The sequence below is a fragment of the Drosophila pseudoobscura genome, chromosome 4 (assembly GCF_009870125.1).
Source record: "Drosophila pseudoobscura strain MV-25-SWS-2005 chromosome 4, UCI_Dpse_MV25, whole genome shotgun sequence".
NCBI classification, from domain to species: domain Eukaryota; kingdom Metazoa; phylum Arthropoda; class Insecta; order Diptera; family Drosophilidae; genus Drosophila; species Drosophila pseudoobscura.
In genome coordinates, this window is record NC_046681.1 from 24210669 (window position 1) to 24233810 (window position 23142).

At 46.2% G+C, this 23142-nt stretch overlaps 2 protein-coding genes across 6 annotated transcripts in view; one reads left to right on the forward strand and one right to left on the reverse strand.

The window, feature by feature from the left end:
- Positions 1-7048: 7048 nt before the first annotated feature.
- Positions 7049-23142, reverse strand: part of Samuel (SAM-motif ubiquitously expressed punctatedly localized protein) — a 74102-nt gene continuing 58008 nt past the window's right edge. For both annotated transcript variants that reach the window (XM_033379682.1, XM_033379683.1), the window contains exon 7: positions 7049-8514. In XM_033379682.1, the coding sequence (XP_033235573.1) occupies positions 8134-8514 (381 nt within the window). In that variant the 3' untranslated portion in view covers positions 7049-8133. The remainder of the gene's footprint in view (positions 8515-23142) is intronic.
- Positions 9381-10487, forward strand: Acp32CD (Accessory gland protein 32CD). 4 transcript variants are annotated; one of them, XM_002132711.3, is made up of 2 exons: positions 9381-10308; positions 10388-10487. In XM_002132711.3, exon 1 carries the CDS (start codon positions 9415-9417, stop codon positions 10300-10302), a length of 888 nt encoding a protein of 295 aa, XP_002132747.3. In that variant the 5' UTR covers positions 9381-9414; the 3' UTR covers positions 10303-10308; positions 10388-10487. The 4 variants fall into 4 exon arrangements, with proteins under 4 accessions (XP_002132747.3, XP_033235577.1, XP_033235576.1 ...); XM_033379686.1 differs by having other exon boundaries at positions 10393-10487; XM_033379685.1 differs by having other exon boundaries at positions 9381-10304; positions 10393-10482.

Below are 23142 nucleotides of genomic sequence, written 5' to 3' on the forward strand. Positions count from 1 at the left end.
AGACTGTCGAACTGCATTAAAATCTCGACGTCGGAAATGAGGCCGATTTTTGGCAATTTTAATGACGTAACCATCATGATTTTTTGCGAAAATCGTGAGGAAATGGAAGTCCCTTTTTCCGATGGCAGTCGATTGGCAGGACTCTCCCCATCACGAAAAGACTTGCCACGCTCCGATCGGCTGCCGGATAGCAGAGATATAGCGTGCAGAAAACCCAGTATTCTCACGAATACAATACTTCGGATGGCTATATTTCAGACAAATAGGGCCACATAGCTGCAGGACCAACTCTCCCAGGATCGTGGGGATCCAGAGAATCAAACTGCATCAGAATCTCGACGTCGAAAATGAGGCCGATTTTTGGCAATTTTAATGATGTAACCATCATGATTTTTTGCGAAAATCGTGAGGAAATGGAAGTCCCTTTTTCCGATGGCAGTCGATTGGCAGGACTCTCCCCATCACGAAAAGACTTGCCACGCTCCGATCGGATGCCGGATAGCAGAGATATAGCGTGCAGAAAACCCAGTATTCTCACGAATACAATACTTCGGATGGCTATATTTCAGACAAATAGGGCCACATCGCTGCAGGACCAACTCTCCCAGGATCGTGGGGATCCAGACTGTCGAACTGCATTAAAATCTCGACGTCGGAAATGAGGCCGATTTTTGGCAATTTTAATGATGTAACCATCATGATTTTTTGCGAAAATCGTGAGGAAATGGAAGTCCCTTTTTCCGATGGCAGTCGATTGGCAGGACTCTCCCCATCACGAAAAGACATGCCGCGCTCCGATCGGCTGCCGGATAGCAGAGATATAGCGTGCAGAAAACCCAGTATTCTCACGAATACAATACTTCGGATGGCTATATTTCAGACAAATAGGGCCACATCGCTGCAGGACCAACTCTCCCAGGATCGTGGGGATCCAGAGAATCAAACTGCATCAGAATCTCGACGTCGAAAATGAGGCCGATTTTTGGCAATTTTAATGATGTAACCATCATGATTTTTTGCGAAAATCGTGAGGAAATGGAAGTCCCTTTTTCCGATGGCAGTCGATTGGCAGGACTCTCCCCATCACGAAAAGACATGCCGCGCTCCGATCGGCTGCCGGATAGCAGAGATATAGCGTGCAGAAAACCCAGTATTCTCACGAATACAATACTTCGGATGGCTATATTTCAGACAAATAGGGCCACATCGCTGCAGGACCAACTCTCCCAGGATCGTGGGGATCCAGAGAATCAAACTGCATCAGAATCTCGACGTCGAAAATGAGGCCGATTTTTGGCAATTTTAATGATGTAACCATCATGATTTTTTGCGAAAATCGTGAGGAAATGGAAGTCCCTTTTTCCGATGGCAGTCGATTGGCAGGACTCTCCCCATCACGAAAAGACTTGCCACGCTCCGATCGGCTGCCGGATAGCAGAGATATAGCGTGCAGAAATCCAGTATTCTCACGAATACAATACTTCGGAAGGCTATATTTCAGACAAATAGGGCCACATCGCTGCAGGACCAACTCTCCCAGGATCGTGGGGATCCAGAGAATCAAACTGCATCAGAATCTCGACGTCGAAAATGAGGCCGATTTTTGGCAATTTTAATGATGTAACCATCATGATTTTTTGCGAAAATCGTGAGGAAATGGAAGTCCCTTTTTCCGATGGCAGTCGATTGGCAGGACTCTCCCCATCACGAAAAGACTTGCCACGCTCCGATCGGCTGCCGGATAGCAGAGATATAGCGTGCAGAAATCCAGTATTCTCACGAATACAATACTTCGGAAGGCTATATTTCAGACAAATAGGGCCACATCGCTGCAGGACCAACTCTCCCAGGATCGTGGGGATCCAGAGAATCAAACTGCATCAGAATCTCGACGTCGGAAATGAGGCCGATTTTTGGCAATTTTAATGACGTAACCATCATGATTTTTTGCGAAAATCGTGAGGAAATGGAAGTCCCTTTTTCCGATGGCAGTCGATTGGCAGGACTCTCCCCATCACGAAAAGACTTGCCACGCTCCGATCGGCTGCCGGATAGCAGAGATATAGCGTGCAGAAAACCCAGTATTCTCACGAATACAATACTTCGGATGGCTATATTTCAGACAAATAGGGCCACATAGCTGCAGGACCAACTCTCCCAGGATCGTGGGGATCCAGAGAATCAAACTGCATCAGAATCTCGACGTCGAAAATGAGGCCGATTTTTGGCAATTTTAATGATGTAACCATCATGATTTTTTGCGAAAATCGTGAGGAAATGGAAGTCCCTTTTTCCGATGGCAGTCGATTGGCAGGACTCTCCCCATCACGAAAAGACATGCCGCGCTCCGATCGGCTGCCGGATAGCAGAGATATAGCGTGCAGAAAACCCAGTATTCTCACGAATACAATACTTCGGATGGCTATATTTCAGACAAATAGGGCCACATCGCTGCAGGACCAACTCTCCCAGGATCGTGGGGATCCAGAGAATCAAACTGCATCAGAATCTCGACGTCGAAAATGAGGCCGATTTTTGGCAATTTTAATGATGTAACCATCATGATTTTTTGCGAAAATCGTGAGGAAATGGAAGTCCCTTTTTCCGATGGCAGTCGATTGGCAGGACTCTCCCCATCACGAAAAGACTTGCCACGCTCCGATCGGCTGCCGGATAGCAGAGATATAGCGTGCAGAAATCCAGTATTCTCACGAATACAATACTTCGGAAGGCTATATTTCAGACAAATAGGGCCACATCGCTGCAGGACCAACTCTCCCAGGATCGTGGGGATCCAGAGAATCAAACTGCATCAGAATCTCGACGTCGAAAATGAGGCCGATTTTTGGCAATTTTAATGATGTAACCATCATGATTTTTTGCGAAAATCGTGAGGAAATGGAAGTCCCTTTTTCCGATGGCAGTCGATTGGCAGGACTCTCCCCATCACGAAAAGACTTGCCACGCTCCGATCGGCTGCCGGATAGCAGAGATATAGCGTGCAGAAATCCAGTATTCTCACGAATACAATACTTCGGAAGGCTATATTTCAGACAAATAGGGCCACATCGCTGCAGGACCAACTCTCCCAGGATCGTGGGGATCCAGAGAATCAAACTGCATCAGAATCTCGACGTCGAAAATGAGGCCGATTTTTGGCAATTTTAATGATGTAACCATCATGATTTTTTGCGAAAATCGTGAGGAAATGGAAGCCCCTTTTTCCGATGGCAGTCGATTGGCAGGACTCTCCCCATCACGAAAAGACATGCCGCGCTCCGATCGGCTGCCGGATAGCAGAGATATAGCGTGCAGAAAACCCAGTATTCTCACGAATACAATACTTCGGATGGCTATATTTCAGACAAATAGGGCCACATCGCTGCAGGACCAACTCTCCCAGGATCGTGGGGATCCAGACTGTCGAACTGCATTAAAATCTCGACGTCGGAAATGAGGCCGATTTTTGGCAATTTTAATGATGTAACCATCATGATTTTTTGCGAAAATCGTGAGGAAATGGAAGTCCCTTTTTCCGATGGCAGTCGATTGGCAGGACTCTCCCCATCACGAAAAGACATGCCGCGCTCCGATCGGCTGCCGGATAGCAGAGATATAGCGTGCAGAAAACCCAGTATTCTCACGAATACAATACTTCGGATGGCTATATTTCAGACAAATAGGGCCACATCGCTGCAGGACCAACTCTCCCAGGATCGTGGGGATCCAGAGAATCAAACTGCATCAGAATCTCGACGTCGAAAATGAGGCCGATTTTTGGCAATTTTAATGATGTAACCATCATGATTTTTTGCGAAAATCGTGAGGAAATGGAAGTCCCTTTTTCCGATGGCAGTCGATTGGCAGGACTCTCCCCATCACGAAAAGACATGCCGCGCTCCGATCGGCTGCCGGATAGCAGAGATATAGCGTGCAGAAAACCCAGTATTCTCACGAATACAATACTTCGGATGGCTATATTTCAGACAAATAGGGCCACATCGCTGCAGGACCAACTCTCCCAGGATCGTGGGGATCCAGAGAATCAAACTGCATCAGAATCTCGACGTCGAAAATGAGGCCGATTTTTGGCAATTTTAATGATGTAACCATCATGATTTTTTGCGAAAATCGTGAGGAAATGGAAGTCCCTTTTTCCGATGGCAGTCGATTGGCAGGACTCTCCCCATCACGAAAAGACATGCCGCGCTCCGATCGGCTGCCGGATAGCAGAGATATAGCGTGCAGAAAACCCAGTATTCTCACGAATACAATACTTCGGATGGCTATATTTCAGACAAATAGGGCCACATCGCTGCAGGACCAACTCTCCCAGGATCGTGGGGATCCAGACTGTCGAACTGCATTAAAATCTCGACGTCGAAAATGAGGCCGATTTTTGGCAATTTTAATGATGTAACCATCATGATTTTTTGCGAAAATCGTGAGGAAATGGAAGTCCCTTTTTCCGATGGCAGTCGATTGGCAGGACTCTCCCCATCACGAAAAGACTTGCCACGCTCCGATCGGCTGCCGGATAGCAGAGATATAGCGTGCAGAAATCCAGTATTCTCACGAATACAATACTTCGGAAGGCTATATTTCAGACAAATAGGGCCATATCGCTGCAGGACCAACTCTCCCAGGATCGTGGGGATCCAGACTGTCGAACTGCATTAAAATCTCGACGTCGAAAATGAGGCCGATTTTTGGCAATTTTAGTGATGTAACCATCATGATTTTTTGCGAAAATCGTGAGGAAATGGAAGTCCCTTTTTCCGATGGCAGTCGATTGGCAGGACTCTCCCCATCACGAAAAGACTTGCCACGCTCCGATCGGATGCCGGATAGCAGAGATATAGCGTGCAGAAAACCCAGTATTCTCACGAATACAATACTTCGGATGGCTATATTTCAGACAAATAGGGCCACATCGCTGCAGGACCAACTCTCCCAGGATCGTGGGGATCCAGACTGTCGAACTGCATTAAAATCTCGACGTCGGAAATGAGGCCGATTTTTGGCAATTTTAATGATGTAACCATCATGATTTTTTGCGAAAATCGTGAGGAAATGGAAGTCCCTTTTTCCGATGGCAGTCGATTGGCAGGACTATCCCGATCACGAAAAGACCACCAAATTAGACCCTGCTGCAACGGACTGAACGCCACATTGTCGACACATACCTTGGTCCTCCCGAGAGGACGTGAGCGGAGGAGGTACCGACGGCGAGTAGAACAATAACGAACGTCCATGACACACACTTTTTTTAAATCCACGTATTGTAAGAGTATTATTCTGTTATTACTCACTGAAGAAATTTGAATTTGCGGCAGTTTCTAAAACTCATATTTGAAGTCGCTGCGTGGTGACTGGAGAATCTTAATTACTTTCCTTAGCACATTCTTTCTTATTTTTATCAAACGCAGACCTTCTAATAGTGACCGTCTGTACTGATTTAGATGGAGTGCTATGGGTTCTGGAGTGGACTCTCTGCTGCTGTGGGAGCTATCGCTGTCTTCAGTTTCAATCCCGCTGTCGCTTAGAATTTCTTCTATTTGAAGTTATTGAATATTAGTCATTGGCTTTACACCTGTTTTACATTTTCCTTACCGTCCATTATCATGATTGCGACTAGGATGATTAAGATGAATAAAATCCGCACTTGTGCTCACGAAAACGTAGGCTTTATTTAAATCGGAGAAGTTTATTCATATACAAATGCACCATACATATGTATTTCGTTCCACCCTCAAACTATGGCAGTCTTTATTGCAAAAAGAAAAAAATAAACAAATTTTTATATGCAACAGGAAAATCACAGACCGCTCACTGTGTTTTCCCTGCTGGATGTTTTTCCATCCACTGAGGGCGCAAACTGTTGCTTGTTGCCAAGGATTGGGGTCATTCGCTGCAAGCTAAAATGAGCTGGCACTTGTATTAGTAGGTCATCTGCCGCGAGGCCCGGGTCTCTGCTGCACAGTCCTGTGACGTCACAAACCAACGCGAGTCGCAGTCAAAATCCAAGTGCAGCACACAGGGGCGTGAATGCAAATCTCTCTTCAAGTTCTACTCGCTCTTTTGGCTGCGAAAGAGCACAAATGAACCCATCCGCCCTGTTGCACAGCCAGTTTTCAGTTCACTCAACATTCATTATTATTAATAATATATTGCTCGTCTCACGTATATTGCCTAAATACTTTTTGCTCTTACGACAAAACCCAATCGAAATGGGCATGGTACAAAATTGGGGTTCAAGCCCCCCTAAAGAATCTGCCATTAAAGCTTTGGCACACCGAAGTATACGTACGTATTTTAATTGGCCTTAATTAACGTGCACTTGCAGACCAACCTCTTTGGGGCAAGATTTAAGCGTAATTATTTAAAAAATAAAACCATAGCAAACGATTATTGCCGTGGCAGTAGCGGATAACCTGGATGGGCTGGATGGGGCCTGTTGTTAGGGATACTTGAACCGGGCAGGCGCAGTGAGTTATGACCGAGTAATGAGAACCAAGGAGCGGCGATCCGATGGCCCACAATATCAGTTCGCGTGTCTCAAGTGCATTGCTGTGCAATTTACGCGGGGCCGATTTTAATAAATTCAATGACTCCAATTTGTAATTAGACGCTGGAGGTGCGCTGCGTGCTTTTAATTGTTTTGCAGCCATCCTTGGTTGCCTTTTGGCGCAACGGTTCCGCTCGACCCGCAACGCAGAGAGCGGTCCGGAGGTCAGCCGCGTGCCCATAACGCCTCAGAGACTGCATTCAGAAGTGCATAACCAAGACTCTGGCTATGCCTGGTACCCCACCGTAGGGGTGCATGTACATAGGTTCAGAAGTAACCTCATAAAGCATATACATAACTTATACGCAAGTGGCTGGCTTTCCATCCGGATGAACACCTAGATGATCATCATCCCACCAGGATGGCGGCAGCCACGACGAAGAAAATAGGTTCCTGTTGTATCTGAAAGCCCCCATTGTTCTCTATTAAGCAATAGGGTATTCCATTGTCGAGGCACTCTCTCTGGTTTGATGTTTTGTGTGCGTTTTGTATGATAACTGGTATAATTTATTTGCTTTAGCTTGTGAAAAATAGCTATATTTCTATTAAATGTAAATAATAAATCAAATTTATTCTTTCCTATTTTTGCAGAAGTATTTTTTAAGTTCGTTGCATACGGCCTAAGTGTTAGAAAATGTCTGTCTCTATTCAACTTATAAATAATTAAATAAACAATATTTACAAAGGAAACTATAAAATATAGGGTTTTTTGTTTTTTCCTACTTTCTTTCTGGGTCTTTGTGTGTATATGTGTGTATGTGTGTTTTGTGTGTGTGTGTGTGGGTGTGTGTCTTCAAGTCTTGGAGCTCTTAAAAAAATGATGTACAGTTCTTAAAGTTGAATTTTGAATTCTCTCTGTGCATGGCCGCAGAAAATATATAAACATATATAAAATATATGTGGAAATAAAAAATTTTGTGGGTGGGGTTTGTGGTTGGGGTGTAACAATTGATTTGCCGTATTGCAATATAAGATATAAAATAAATAGCCTTTTACTTTCGGTTTTGCTAAAAACAACAATATAATATTGAATTCTTTAAGTTTTTAAGTTTCTCATTTCGCGGAATTCTACGTATTAAATGTATGTGTATCTGCATTACTGACTAGCAGTTAAAAACGAATAAAAGTCATAGAAAATAAATAAAATTCAATGCAAAGGGCAGGCCGCTCTGCACTTAAGTACGTAAAACGAAAACTCTATCTCTCTCTCATTAAATTGACTAATTAATTGATTAACTCTATACAAATATGTGTTTATGTATGTGTTTGTGATCTGTCTGTTTCTGTTTCTGTGTGTGGCTGTCTGTGTGGGTGTATTTGTGTGTGTCAGTGTGCAAATGGAAGACTTTGCGATCGTTGTTGTTTTAGTTGCTGTCACTTAGAGTTCACAACTTTAGCTACTACTAGCTACTAGCAATTAGATTACACATTTAATTTATACAGTTATACTCGTACTCTTCCTCGCCATTTTTTTTTTGTTTTCTTGAAAGCTCATTTGGTACAACGATTTTGCAGTTGAAATGCAATTAGTTAGCATAGATATTTATAGGGACGGCAGCTGATAACTAGCTGGCGTCGTTCATGCAACATGTGGCATTGCTGTGGCTACTGCTGGTGCTGTTGCTGTTGCTGCTGCTACTGCTGCTGCTCCCATTGAAGATCTCCGTTTTGATGATGCTGCAACTAGTTGGGGCACTGGCAGTGGCAGTGGCAGTGGCAGTGGCGGTGCCAGCCCCTGCTGGCGGTGTTCCTCCCGTCGTTTGCAAGGCCAACATTTGTTGCGCCTGCGCAACGCATGCAACACACGGACACGGCCCGCCCAATTTCCTCGCCAATATCGATCGCAACTTGAGAGCCGGCCCCAGCTTCATGCCCAGCGAGTTAACCAAATGATCCTCGGTTAAGAGCGGCAGCCCGGTGCCGTCGATGGACTGATCACGGAACGACTGCAAAGAGAGCGAGAGAGAGAGAGAGTGGAAAGAGAGAGGATTATTAGTTGTCTGTGGGCATGCGTGTGTGTAAGAGTAGATTTATGGGCGGCACAGTGGTTTACAATTCAAAAATAAATGAGGGACACCAGAAAAGTACTATATTTCCCTCCCAATGAAACTCGACTGATGCCCGTCCAAAGTCTATACAGAACCACAGTGCCAGTGCCAGTGCCCGTGCCAGTTCCAGCCAGGAAGCCTCTTGGGCACAGGGCATCCTGTATCTCTCTGTGTGTGTGCCTCTGATTAATGCGCGACTTTTAAAATTGTTAATGAAAAACGATTTTAGCCAGGGCTGCCTGACTTGACTCCGGCTCCTGCTGCAGTAGCATTTTCATATTTGCAACGCACGATCGATTGAAAGTGGGCGCAGAGAGCGGCAGGCACTGCCACTGCCACTGCCACGCCCCCCACAGCTCTGCTCTCTAACCAAACTCCCCTTTGGGGCAAAAAGCGAAGCTCGCGCCACATGAGATTTCTATTATAGATTGGCCCTGATTGAATTCCAAGCCGCACTCGTTCGAAAGGGGGGGGGGGGGGGCAACCTGTTTCAGAGCCAGCTGCTGATGTTGCAGTTCCTGCTGCTGCAACGGTTGCAACTTCTTCTGCTGGCCAGCAACTAACAACTGCCACTGTTTGGCCATCGAGCTGTGGCTGTGGCGGTCTCCCGCCTGATGCCGCTGCCATTGCCTGTGCTCCATGTTGGACACGCCTTTATCGGGGCAACTGTTTATGGGCTGCTCCACATCCAAATCGATTGTTGCGATTCGAGCGATTCGCCGCACTAAACGGACCTCATCATCTATATATAAGAGAGGCAACCAGGGCGCTGCTCCAAAGCTTGGGATTGTAGCAGCGATGTGGAGGATACGGCTACTCACACTGGTCCTGCTGACCCTCGTCCAGATGGAGGCGACCAGGGTCCTCGGGCAAAAGTACTACATGAACTTTGCCTTCAACAACAACAATCCCGATGCGGCGCTCAGCGGCGAGGGCAACGGCGGGGGCGGCGGCGGTGCCGATGGCAGAACGTCCCCAAACGAACAGTACAACGATCATGGGATCGGGGATGAAGGTGACCATGACGCCGATAACCTCAGCTATCACAACGCTGACGGAGGCGATGATAACGGAGATCATAACGAAGGACCCCAAGGGGATCATGGCGGTGATCACGACGCTGATTACGTAGGCGGTGATCACGATGGTGGCGATGGAGGCGATGGAGGCGACGGTGGCGACGGGGGCGATGGGGGAGACGACGGTGGTGGTGGCGATGGTTTGCAAGACGATTACGTTGACAATGGCGATGCCAATGATCATGGTGGTGATGGAGGCATGGATAATGGTGACAATGGCGAGGGTATTCCCGATCCAATTCCCGGCGTTGATGACGACGACGACAGCGACAGCAAAGACGCGCACAACCGTCGCCAGAAGTTGGCCGAGATTGAGGCCGAGGGAGGCGCCGCTGCGAACGGAGCACACAGCCACCACAGCAGCTACGAGATCAGCATCGACGACAGCTTCGGCGGACGATATGTGCGCTCCATCTACGAGAGCAGCGAAAGCCACGGCCACTCCGGCAGCCGGGGCGGCTCCGGCAGTGGGGGCAAGGCGGACAGTTCTGACAGTCAAGGAGGAGGAGGTGGAGGTGGAGCCGCCGCTGGAAGGGCACGCAAGGCACCCAAGGCCCCCAAGGCCAAAGAAAGAACGTACGGGATAGATGACTACGAGGAATACTGAACGTATGTAGGTCCCTGACCAGTCTTTCAGAGAAAATGCATACACATACTGAAGTATCTGTTTTCGTTTCTTTTCCTTTTGGCAGTATAGCCCGGCCGTGGAGTTTCGGAGGTTGAATAGTCCTCTTCACATGAATTCATTAAATATATGTCAATAAAATTTTAAATATAGAACAGGGAATTTCATAGTTATGGAAGGGGATGTACCCTTGTGGGTTAAAACCTTTTCGACAGTAGTAATTGGTGGGAAAAACGATACGAAATAATTGCAACACGTTAAACAGCGAATTACGCTCCGATGCAGGCTCCAATAAAGCCACTACTACTCTCAGAGCATTGCCAAGCCTTCAAATCCTTCAAAGATAATCAATGTCTGCGACGCAATTACCATGTCGTTCTCTCTCTTTCTAACCCACGCACATTGGCGCTGGCGCAGAGGAACACGCTCAAAGCGCACGCACTCTTCTCGCTCTCTTTGCTTTCGATCCTCTCTGAGCGAGTCGTCTCTCTCTCTCTACGCACTCTCTCGCTGACACCTACACAGCAATGGCACTGGCGGTGGACAAGAACAAGCATGTACTGCAATGCGAAGGGCAGTGGACAAGAACAAACGGTAAATGGTCAAGAAAGGCAACGGAAGATAACACTGCAAACAATCTTGTGGTGAATACAAAATACACTGAGAACAATACTAAGATGTTTGTACAGAAAGGATATGACCTTGCTCCCAGCTGCTCCTATCGAAAGAATGCAAAAACAATGCATTCCATGCCCCGTAGCTTTTTTACATTTTCCTCATAAGAGTATGGCATAGAACTACATACAAAAATATTTATTTTACAATATTTATATTATAATGCAATTTCAATTTTTATTTTCTCCCTACTAACCAACCGAATAATGTGTGTTCTGTGACCAAGTAACCAATTAAAAGTCAACCTTTCTCAATGCCCATTTAGAAATAAAAATGAACTATGAACTCGAGAGAACATGAGTTTTATAAGTCCAGAGCTTGACTCTATCGAATCGCATGACACTTAATTGCCGCTTCATTTAAATTCAACTATGGCCTGATATCACAATTGGCAATAGATAATAGGATCGGTCACATGCCCAGCAGGCGAGGTTATAAAGAGAACCCAGATGGTATCTATTGACTTTCACACTGGCTACGACCAGCGTGAAGGTCGTCGCGATGCTAAAGCGTTGTTTGTGGACCATAACCCTGCCGTGGATTGTCCTTAGCCAGACCTACTACATGAACTTCATCTTCAATAACTATCGATATGTGGACCGGGAACGTAATGAAGTGCATACCGATGGGAAGAACTATACAAAGAATATGACCATCGAAGAGGAGACTCTGGAGATCAATTCGATAGAGTCAGAGACTCTGGAGATCACTTCAAAGCAGATTTCGCCCAAGCCAGGGGTCTCCTATGAGGACTGGCCATCACTGGAAAGCCATGAATCGGAACTGCCTGCATCAAACACGGATGAGGATGATAATGCTGATGAGGTGGATACGGTTGACAATATTGTTGAGATTATACATAACAATGGGAAACCGAAGAAAACTACCACCATCACCATAGAACGACTCACCACAAAGAGACACATCACAAAACACACCACTAGAGAACCCACCACAGAAGAGCCCATGATTAATTACCCAGTAGTAAACAAAAAAAAGAAACCAAATCGAAAAAAACCCGTCGTAAACAAAGACTCTACAGTAAAAGTCGAAGAAGTAACCACGGAGAAATTGCCTAATGGCATCCTCATAGATATCATAGACGACTCTGGCAAAGGGGCCCAAAAAGAAACCACTACCAAAACCCCAGAGCGACCAAGAAAAACAACACCAAAGAAACCAAGAAAAACAACTTCAAAGAAACCAATAGAAACAACTCCAAAAGAACCTCCAGAAACAACCCCAGAAGAACCTATAGAGACAACCCCAGAAGAACCTATTGAAACTATGCCAGAAGAACCTATAGAGACAACCCCAGAAGAACCTATTGAAACTATCCCAGAAAAACCAATAGAAACAAATCCTAAAGAACCTATAGAAACAATCCCAGAAGAACCTGTAGAAACAAATCCTAAAGAACCAATAGAAACAAATCCTAAAGAACCTATAGAAACAATCCCAGAACAACCTGTAGAAACCATCCCAGGAGAACCCATAGACACAAATCCAAAAGAACCTATAGAAACAATCCCAGAAGAACCAACAGAAATAACCACAGAAGCAGACACAGCGGATGGCACTTCAAATAAGACCACAGAATTGAAAACCGTCACACCCCATCCCCCGGAATTCTTCCACTATCCCGGAGCCAAGTGTCACGAGGAACTGGATCTGCACGAGCTGTTCGGCATCAGCCTTGAGAGAGATCGCGGCCTGCCCAGCAAGGTGTTCTGTGATTTCAACAATGACTGGGGCGGTCCCTGGTACCTGATGACTCGCATCGAGCTGCCGAGCAGGGTGCACATGCGGCATTGGTTCTTTGGGTATTTGACCGATGACTACAACGACATGAATATCAACTTCATTTCCCTGGCGCACATCATGAACTCCATGCGGATAGCCATGCTGATCATCGGACAGGACAACAACGACAAGTTGGTCTACAATTTGTACGACGATGTGGTCATCTCGGGCTTCAACGATCTCTTCATGCTGCGCAAGGCCCAGCTGGTGGAGGCCAATACCACAGATCTGCTGTTCGTCTCCGTGGGCGATGTGATCAACACGTTTTCGGGTCGGAATCGCTCCTGTCCCTTTCACGTGATGGGCGGTTGGTGGGGCTTCAACACGTGGCGCCCCACATCCCAGTATTTCTGGTAAGAGCAGTTCTCATTGGTACTCAAGTGTTGTTCCGTAGAATTTCTCAATGACTTCCTTTCAGTGTCTTTCCCGTGGATAGGGACATCAAGCGTCCGGGCTTCATAGCCATCTTCATCAAGCCCAGTCCTTTTGCCGTCAACAACACGGCCCTGTACGAGAATGTCATAACCACACGACGTCCCTGGGTGCCCACCGTCGACGCCATTCTCATGGAGCAGGCTAACCACGACCAGAAGGTGTACCACCAGCTCAGAAATGAGGAATTTCAGGACACCAAGAGGGCCGCGCTGGCTGAGCTGGGGCGTCGCTCTCAGATCTTCAGAGACTTTGACAAGAACCGAATAATGGACAACGGCCAGCCATTGGACCCTACATAGCACAAGAGCATATCCTAGACTTAAGGACGAGAGCTGGTACTCACAAGAACAAGAGAGAGAAAAGATTTGAATCAAATACTCAATAAATATACGATGAAGTTTTTTCTATGGTCTTTTCACTGGGGGGAAGGGATCGGATCCATTCATTTGTGTGTTGCCAAGATTTTGAATATTTAAATATGCAGAAAATCTACGATTTTACGATCTGCCTTTTGTTAAAGCAATTTGTTGCATGAATGTGATATTCATTTTGTCAATGAATCGAATAGAATAGAATTTTAATATAAATGTAATTTGATCTTTAAACATTCTCTCCTCGAAAAAAAGATATCTAACTCCCAGTAAAAACTTTCTTGGGTGTCTATTCTGCACATTTCTCTGGCAATTTAATTATGAATTTATTTCCCTACTATCACCACAACATTACCACAAAAAAACACAAAACAAGCCAGCTGCAGAGTAGGAAAAACGCCAGGTTCTGACCGGAAATTGGTGGCTTTTACTCCAATGGCCAGGGCCCACAGAGCCAGCTCTCTTCGGCTCTGTCATAATTCTGTTGCTCGGGCAAACAGCGAGGGGGAAATGGGGAAAAGACCAGGCTTTGATTTGGGTGCCTCTGTGGTTATGGCCATGGCCATGGCCAAGTGCATTGGGCCGGCGAGCATTGCATTCTAAATTCTGTGCCAATAATTGACAGAGGCCAACAATAGCAACAACTGACCAGCCGAGCAGCCCACAGCAGCAGAAACAGCAACAAGAACATTGCATTAACTACGATAGAGGCAGAAAGCCTGGCCATAACAATACGGGCCAAACGCAGATTTGAATTGTGAGTCTCTTAGGCCTCTCGGCTCTTGACTTTGAACTCCTTTCGAGCAAAGAGTCTGCCAGCGAGGAGGTCTACACGCAATGTAATTGGACTGCAGTCCATTGGACTGGGTCCATTGCAGGCAATTTAAGCAAAAGAACAGAACGGAAAGCCTACTGCCAACAACAAAAGCGAGCAGAAAAAAATATGGAAATATGCAAATCATTTTGTTGCATCAAACAAAAGACTCGAAAGAGAAACGGGGCAGCAACAGCACTAGACACGCGGATCCGATGATCGTGTGTAGATTTTTCTTTCCCCAAAAAAAGAAATATTAATTAATGCAAAGGAGACTGGAATTTATGTAGCTTTGATGGTTTCGCAGCTAATATTTATTTGGCACACAAAACAGATACACATTTTGTTGATTGAAAATTAGCATACGAGTCCACAGACCATAGACCATCCATCGCCTGGAATCTGCGCAATCGTGGCGGCTGCCAAAATATTTTCAATCAAATTAGAGGCCGACACGTGAGATGCTTATCTCTGAGCTACGCCCAGACTTTCAATCTAATTAAACTTTATAGTTCAAGTTTTTACGGACACGAGTGGTGACCTGACTTGACCATGGGACACAGATGGTTAAATATCAATGAGAGGAGGGTTCGATTCGACGTTGATTTGCATACGACAGCACCAGACCAGCACCAGCAAAAGATTCGTCAAAGGTTTGTTTTAGAGCCAAAGAACTCGTAAATATTTGTTGCGTTGCTTCTTTTTTTTATACGACCTAAACTCCGGTCTAGAGTCATTCGTTCTTTTCATTTTGCTGGTGGCTTTAATAGAGCTATAAAGTTTAGGCCCAATAAAGCTATTTTGTTGCGCAATATTTACATAGAATTCAAGTGGGTTTCAATCATAAAAAGGCCACATAAAATTGATACTCGCTTGGCTTAAAATATACAAAAGAAAAAAAAAGAGATCCCAAAGATGCCAGAGATATCAGAGATAAACTATCGCAAACTCACGAGAAGAAAAATGTTCCTTAAAATATGGATTTATGTTTACACTCAGAGAAAATGGCTCTAGTACAAAAAAACCCACCCCTTTCTATATTGAATATTGGATTTTTCAATAGAACTTTCATAACTCCACTTCGTTTCTTCGACTTGCATTCGAGTACGAGCCAAATATTGAATATTCCGCTCATCCGAAAGCGCAGATTAGTGCTATGGACAAAGAATATCCACATTGTCAAGCGTTCAAATTCAAATGGCAGGGATCCATATTCAAACAGATTAGTAAAAGTAATAAAAAGAAACACACCCATATTTGAATGATTTCTTAAAACCACCCAAGCCAATACTATCGCTTCTATGATATTCCTATCCCGCTTCCATCTCTAATTTTCAGAAGTAAATGGCGATAATTGAGTTTAAAATATAATAAAATGAAGCATAAATGAAGAACTCTCCTCAACGCTTAATGTTCCAATTGAACCCCGGAAAGAGGCTGAAGAACACCTAATCCAAACGATATTTCTGTCACGCGCCCATCTCTAATATGCATATAAGTGGATTGGTTTCAAATTGAAAGAAAAGAACAACCATTTGGGGGATAATCTCAAAGTTGTGGAATGTTTTCGTTTTTTTTTGTTTTTTTTTTGGTTTTTTCGCCAAATAAATTAATAGCAGGGTCAGGCCGCATGGCGCGTCAAAATGTGAAACGTGCCAGGGTCCTCTCATCCTCCTCGGAACCCGAATCTTGGCCCAAAAGACACATCACACTAATAAGCGGCTACAAAAGTGCTTCTGGCTGCTTCTGGTCACTCGCTCGTCTCTCCACGGACTCCTCGGACTCCTCCGAGTCGCTCTCTCCCCCAAAAAACATTTTAATTTGAAGACCAAAGACCCTGCTGTTCGACTCGACGAAAAATGAATTCTACCCCGTCTTTGCGGCAGCGGCGACGGCGACGGCGGCTCCTCTCCCAATTGTATTTCTGGGCTCAATTTAGTTGTACGGATTTTGACCTGCTTAACCCTACAGCCAGCCATCAGCCAACAGGCCAACACAGAGTCCAACACACAGACACAGTTACAGGCAGGGGAGTGGAGCGGAGGGTAGGGGAGGGACAGCTGGCTGGGAGGGGCAGACGAGTGGCGAAGACAACAATTTGAATTCTAAATTGAACAGCTTTTTGTGCTACCTATGCCCGGGAGCCCGTAGAACGTGGGCCGACCTGCTGCCAACTTTTGCAGAGGTTGAAGCTGTTCTCGGAGCTGACTCTGAGGCTGAGCCAGAGCCTGAGCCACCGTCAATTGCGCCCAACTACCTACTCATTGTAATTCTTCATGTCTGGTCTGGCATGGCCTGGTCGGGTCGGATCGGGTCTGGTCTGGGCCCCAGCTACAGCCGGGGACTGGCCAAAAGCAAGCTCAAAGAAAGAGACTGACTTCGACCTGATTGCCGGCAGTGGCTGTGGCTGTGGCTGTGGCAGTGGCAGTGGCAAGTACCAAGTACCAGTTGCCCATCAACAACCTTTGGCTCGGTTTGCTCGTATCGGTGGCTGCCCACCTAAAATAACAGCCGCAACAAAAACAACAAAAGAATCGCAAAAGTTGCGTATAGTCGACAGCGGGATAGCCTGTAATGGGTGGAGTATTATGGAGTAATTTACTGAGGGCAAAAAAGATATTATATATCTTAAATAATCCATAAACATATAGAGTGTAGATTGCATTGAACAAAGAAACATTATTATCAAAAAATAAATAGAATTTCGAGTGAAATCTAATTAAATCTTCAAAAATCTAGAGAAAATTTCATATAAATATTGTAAAAGAACCCACTAGTTGTCCTCAAAAACCATGTTAAACGTTTGATGGTTCGAAAAAATGATCTTCAGAAAATATTAATACCAAAAAAAGGCCAAAAAATATGTTTAAAAGAATATTAATATTATATTTTGCAATATTCTGAGATAAACTGATATTACTGATAAAAGGACTATCTTCCCTATTTAGGAACTCATATTCATAATAATCCTCATCCCCATTTCGAAAACCTTCCATGCAGCCCAATCTACCCTCTTTCTCTGTTGGCCCTGTCAAAGGGGTATCATTGAAAAGTTGACTTGTTTTCCCATCGCCATTGCGGGGCTACACTTCACTTGTGTCTTTGGCTTTGGCTTTGATTTTGGTACGAGTATTTAATGATATTTCTCTTCTCTTTTTATTCAGGCATCCCATCCCATCCGATCCCATCCCAGGCCCAGCATTCAACCCAACAATTACGCTTAATGCCAAACATCCTCTGACGTCCGACTGTCTCGCTGTCCAATGGGTCCAACGGGGCCTCCCCGCCCGAGTATCCCCCCAGTGCGGTGGCTGTGGTTTGATCTTGTTACGCATTCGATGCTCTGCTCTCTACTACTAGGTGGCCTCGCCCCGTTCATGGCTGAATACTGAATACTGGATTCTGGTTGTGGAATCTGCTGCAATCTAAGGTAGCTTTTGATTGGCATGCAGCCTCTCCTCCGACTATCATCTATCTGTCTTAGAAGATAGTTCGACGGCAGAACATCCTCCAAAATGCTCTATTCCATCCACTTTCCATCGAAAGTGTTGGAAATTGCCAGTCTGGGCCCCCCTCCCCCTATATCTATTACAGAGAAAACTGTATTCTATATCAATCACTCGACTGTGGTTTCAACAGCAATGAATAAAAATTGCCCGCTTATTATTTAAATAATTTAATAAATTATTGAAAAGTCCCCCTGGGGCCGCGGCTCTGTCTGGCTGTCCCGCTACACAGTTGTAATAAATAAGTTTTATTTTTATTTCACAGCTTCTGCCGCTGGCCAGAGAGAGGGATAGAGATACAATGGGAGTAAATGGCTGAAAAGTACTGGAGAAATTTCAACAAATTGGAAACATAAGAAGTCTGAAAATAAATGTACTTTCCTTATAGAAATGCCCATTCATATTTTTCCTCCATTTGTTACCAATATTTGCCCATCTATGCCCATCTTTGCCCACTGTGCACAATGGCTACGTACCAGCAAAGATATTGTATCTTAAGGTCAAAATATTAGCAAATTTTATGTGACCCGATCGTCCGCCATAGAAACAAAAGAAGGCCACAAGGGGGAGCTCCATCCGACTCGGACAGGCCCAGAGGAGGAGGAGGGGGGAGGAGGGGGAGGACCCCTGCAGCCGAGGTCCGCGAAGAGATGGGGCTGTTAATTTCGCTGTGGACGCGGCTCGAGAGCAGCGGTAGGCACATAATCAGTTTATTTTGTAGTTTTGTTGGGTTCCCCCCCCCCTCTAACAGGCAGCAGGCAAGGAGGAGCTGCCGCTGCCGCTGCCGTTGCCGCTTCTGCTGCTGCAGGAGCTGCGCTGAAGTAGAAGATGAAGAAGAAGAAGAAGTGCCCCGGGTTACACGCCAAAGATACAATTTTAGATTATATGGCCAACTGCGCGCATGCGCATAATAATAATGCATGCAACAAGACGACGGCGGCGACGGACAACAACGACGATGGCGATGGCGACGGCGACGAGTAGCCAATTGCAGCTAAAGCCCAGGCCAGCTTTGGCTCTGGCTGGGGCTCTGGCTGGGGCTTCCTGTAGGGGCACAGAAAAAAGGCGTGCAAGTGGGTATAATCATCATCAGCTTTGATAACACACCACGAGCGACGCGACGTTGCTGCAACGACCTGCCTGGGTCCGAGCAGCACTCGAGAGCACCCCAAAGACCCCCAGACCCCCAGACCCCCAGACCCCAGACCCTGGCATGATCTGCTGCTTGGCATTTGACTTTCGGTCTCTGGGACTCTGAGACTCTTTCGGTTGTATGTTTGTGTTTGGCTGTGCTTCCAGTCATGCGCTGACTTCGCTTTGGTTCCGACTCTCTGAGGTCTCGGGGGTCTCCGGGGTCTCTGGGGTCTCAATGGGGGCTGCTGCCTGACTTTGCGGGCTGCTCCCTGCTGCCTTCCTTCCCGCCTGCCTGCCTGCCCCATCCGACTGTCAGTTAAATGGCAGCTCTGTTGCCGTGGCCACCTTATAACCTCCGTCTGGTGCACATTTCATCTAACCTCTGCTCCAGTCCGGCAGCCACAGTGGGCCTTCTGGCATGGTATGGCAGATCCATCCTAGAGCTTGCAGATTCCTTAGGAATAAAGAAATTACAGGACAAACGCCTTCTGCCTAAAGATTACACATGTAATGCCCTCTTGATGGGTACAAATATCATTGAACTTCTCTGAGAATGTCCACAATTTGTCTGTTAATCGCCACTGTGCCACATAGAGAGAGAGAGAGACACAGAGAGAAGGAGTGAAGGGACCTTGCAGCTCCCCCTTCCGCACTCGATTGCAATCATTTGCTTTCGTGCTGTGATTCCTGGCCCGCAAAACTCTTCTAAAAAGAACAGAGAACTTTTTCCTTCAATGTAGGTGATTGTTCGGTTCGGCGGATCGGCCTGCCTGCCACAGCAGGTCGCTGCAGCAAGGCCCAGCCAGCAGCAACATCATCAAACAGACGACATCATTATCGTGCAACATTATCAGAGAAAAGCCAAGCAAACGCGAGGCAAGAAATTGCTTGTCGTTGGGCCAATTTTTTTTGTCCATTTCGTAGGCGGCCTAAAGTGGAAGCCAACACAGAAAAAAAGGCAAAAATCTCTTCGGTCTCCCGCCCAGAACCCCAATATATTGAAATATGGCGGTAAGCGGGCAATTTAAATGTTCCCCCTGCCCCCCTCTGTCCCCCTGCCACCCTGCTCCCCCTTACTGGCTGCTGCTGCTGCCGCTGCACGGAATGTGGTTTTAAGTAATTCATGGATTAATGGTAGCATATTGGTCTTGGTCTTGTGGCCGAAAGGAGCTGGGCTGCAACTGCAACTGCAACTGCAACGCTGTGTGGCTGTCTCTTGACTGAATGGTCGTGTCTGTGCCGCTCTGTCTGTCTCTCGGACTGCTGCCTGTTGCTGCCTGTCTGCCGGGGCCTTGGCCGTGGTAAAAGTAGGAGTTGCATGTTTAGCACGTGCCTCCAGTTCCTCTTGTTGCACACTCGATTGTTGTTGCAGTCTCGTGTGCGGTAGTTGCCTCCGTGTTCCTGTTCCTGTTGCACGTTGCGCGTTGCACGTTGCCCGTTGCACGTTGCCCGTTGCTGATAATGCGTTGACCGCCAACGCCGCAAACTAGATTGTTACGTTTATAATCATTAGGCAAGTCGGTGATTTGTTCTCCTTTCTGGGCCCCCACTCCCAGCCACTTGGCTGTGCATTGATTCTTTGGGCTATGAAAGTCTTTGCTGGTTTCTGTTTTTTTTTTTTTTTTTACCACAAAAGCACCGTTAATATGGGTTGTTGTGCGCCGCAAACGGAACTCGGGGCAACCATAGAGTGTTTTTTCTGCCACAACATTTGTGGAGCCGGATCTGTGGCCTTTTGCCATGGGGTGTTCCCTCTCTCTCTCTCTCTCTTACAGAAGTAAACCTGATGAACATTAATTTGTATACCTTTCTCTATGCAAGGAATTCTGATCGATACGAGTTCAATGGAAACGGAACTCGAAGTTCTTGGGCTCATATTTTTGAGTTCCCAGCTTCTTTCATTGCTTCCGAGTTTGAATCTTCGACAACTGGCGCCAGGCAGACGAAGAAGAATCGAAGAACAAACAAATTAACTGTCGTGTGCATGACTAGGACCATTTTTGATACAAACGGAAGACTCCGATGGTAGGAAGGCAGGAAGAGGGAAATTTGTTGGCAGAACGAGGGGAAAGGCAGAGATTCTATCTTTAGTACAAGAACCGCTTAGAGAATGGATCATAGTGGACCCAGTGGCTATTCGGTTTGGACTCTCAGAGGCAACCACAGATGTCCTACTGATATCCCATGTGGATTTTAAGCATCTTATTTGTTTATGGATCGAGATTCAATAAATTCAAGATTTAAGATTCAATAAAAATGTAGAAAACCATAATTTCTTCACGTTTTTTTATTATTTTTTCTATAACCCATAAACCATACAGCGCCCCCATCACACTTCCAGTCCCAAAGTTACATCACATCTGAACTTTGACTCTTCCATTGAGGTTTTCCCCTCAATCTCTCACTCTTCTGTCACTCCGCTTAGCCGAAAAATTAATTTGAATTTTGTTATTTGTTGTTTCTTTTTTTGGGATACACTCACGTATGTTGCACCGTCATACTTCCTGTGGCACAGAAGAAGCAGGGGGCAACTGGCCACATAACACACTTTTCTCTATCTCCCTGTCGCTGTCTCTGTCCCTCTTGCCACACAACCAACAAATTGCATTTTAATGCAACTTTCCAAATCAATTTTCAAAACCAAACAGCGACAGCGTCAGCCAGGGCGGCGGGGGGCAAGGGGGCAAGGCAGGCATTTCCCTTAAAAAACCAGAGAGGAGGGAGCTTGGCCACAAGACAGCGTTGGCCTGGCCGAAAGGCCAATATAAAGATAAATAAAACTTAAGTCAGGCAATGTGACAGTTATGGATGAGAGGGGGCTGTGCACAGTCGTCGGGGAGGGACGGGAAGGGACGGGCAGGGACGGGCCGGGACCCTGGAGCCAAAATAACGAGTTGCTTGTGCGATAAAAAATCTAACTTTAATACGAATTAAGATAAACAAATAATGAGAGAGAGATAGATACATAGATACCGAAAGTATCTGCATCTGCTTCGAGTATCTGTATGGCAAGGGAGACCTCTGGGGGCCCCCAAGCTCAAGTGACAAGTGCGCGGATGGGCCTGGGCTTTTGACATTTCTCGAATACGAGACGATAATGATCATCTGGAATGATGATCATGACGATGACTCTGCTGACTTAAGGGGGATTTGCATTGGTTGTTTATGTTTTTGGTTTCATAATGCTGCTGCCCCAACGGCGGATGAACGAATGAAACCCTACGCCTAATAATAGGGTCGTTTTTGAAATGCATACGCGAGAGCCCCCCGAGAGCCCCCGAGAGCCCCCGAGTGCCCCCCGAGAGAGATGGAGTGCCATGCGATTGTCGGGGGCGTTAGCCATGGGTGCAAAATCTAGAGCTAAAGTTGATCTCCATCTTCTGTAGCTGTTGCTGGTTGCTGTTGTGGCCGATGCTTGACATTTATGTGAACCCAAGCAACAATAACACGTTGGTGTACCTCTCGCTACAGTTCAGATGCGAGTGGAGTGGAGCCTAGACAGAACGTTCGTTCAGTGCCCGCGACACGACACCCAGACCCAGACCCAGACCCAGAGAGGGGGGGGGGAGGGGAAAAGACCCAAACCGATCGTGGGCAAAAAGGCGCAAAGTCAACTCTTTCGAGTCATGAATCTTATGACGCCTACGTGTACTTTTGGCATTTGGCATGTCAAATACAATAAGTACAGCGGCGGCGACGACGACCGACCGACGATCGAGGCGCTCAGGGGGCTAGAGGCAGGCTGGAAGAGGCACATCCCATGTACATCAGAGACTCATGCCACACCGAAGATGGAGATGGGACAGCTCCCAGCCTAGGCTCCAATCCAGTTCCAATTTGAGTTTCGTCTCTTGGGTTCAAGACTTTGTTTGCTGCTGCGTTTGACAGCTTCGTTTGTGGCTCCGAGCCTCGTTTGCTGGCTCGTTCCTAAAGGGAGAGACATTCCTTGGCCTGTCATTAGCTGACAGAAACTAATTCGCTCCAAATAAGTTCACGGGAATTGCTGATGGATTGACAGGGCAAATGTTTACCCACGAAAAAAAGATTGCAAAAAAAGATTTTCCAAGAAAGTTGTTGGAGATTT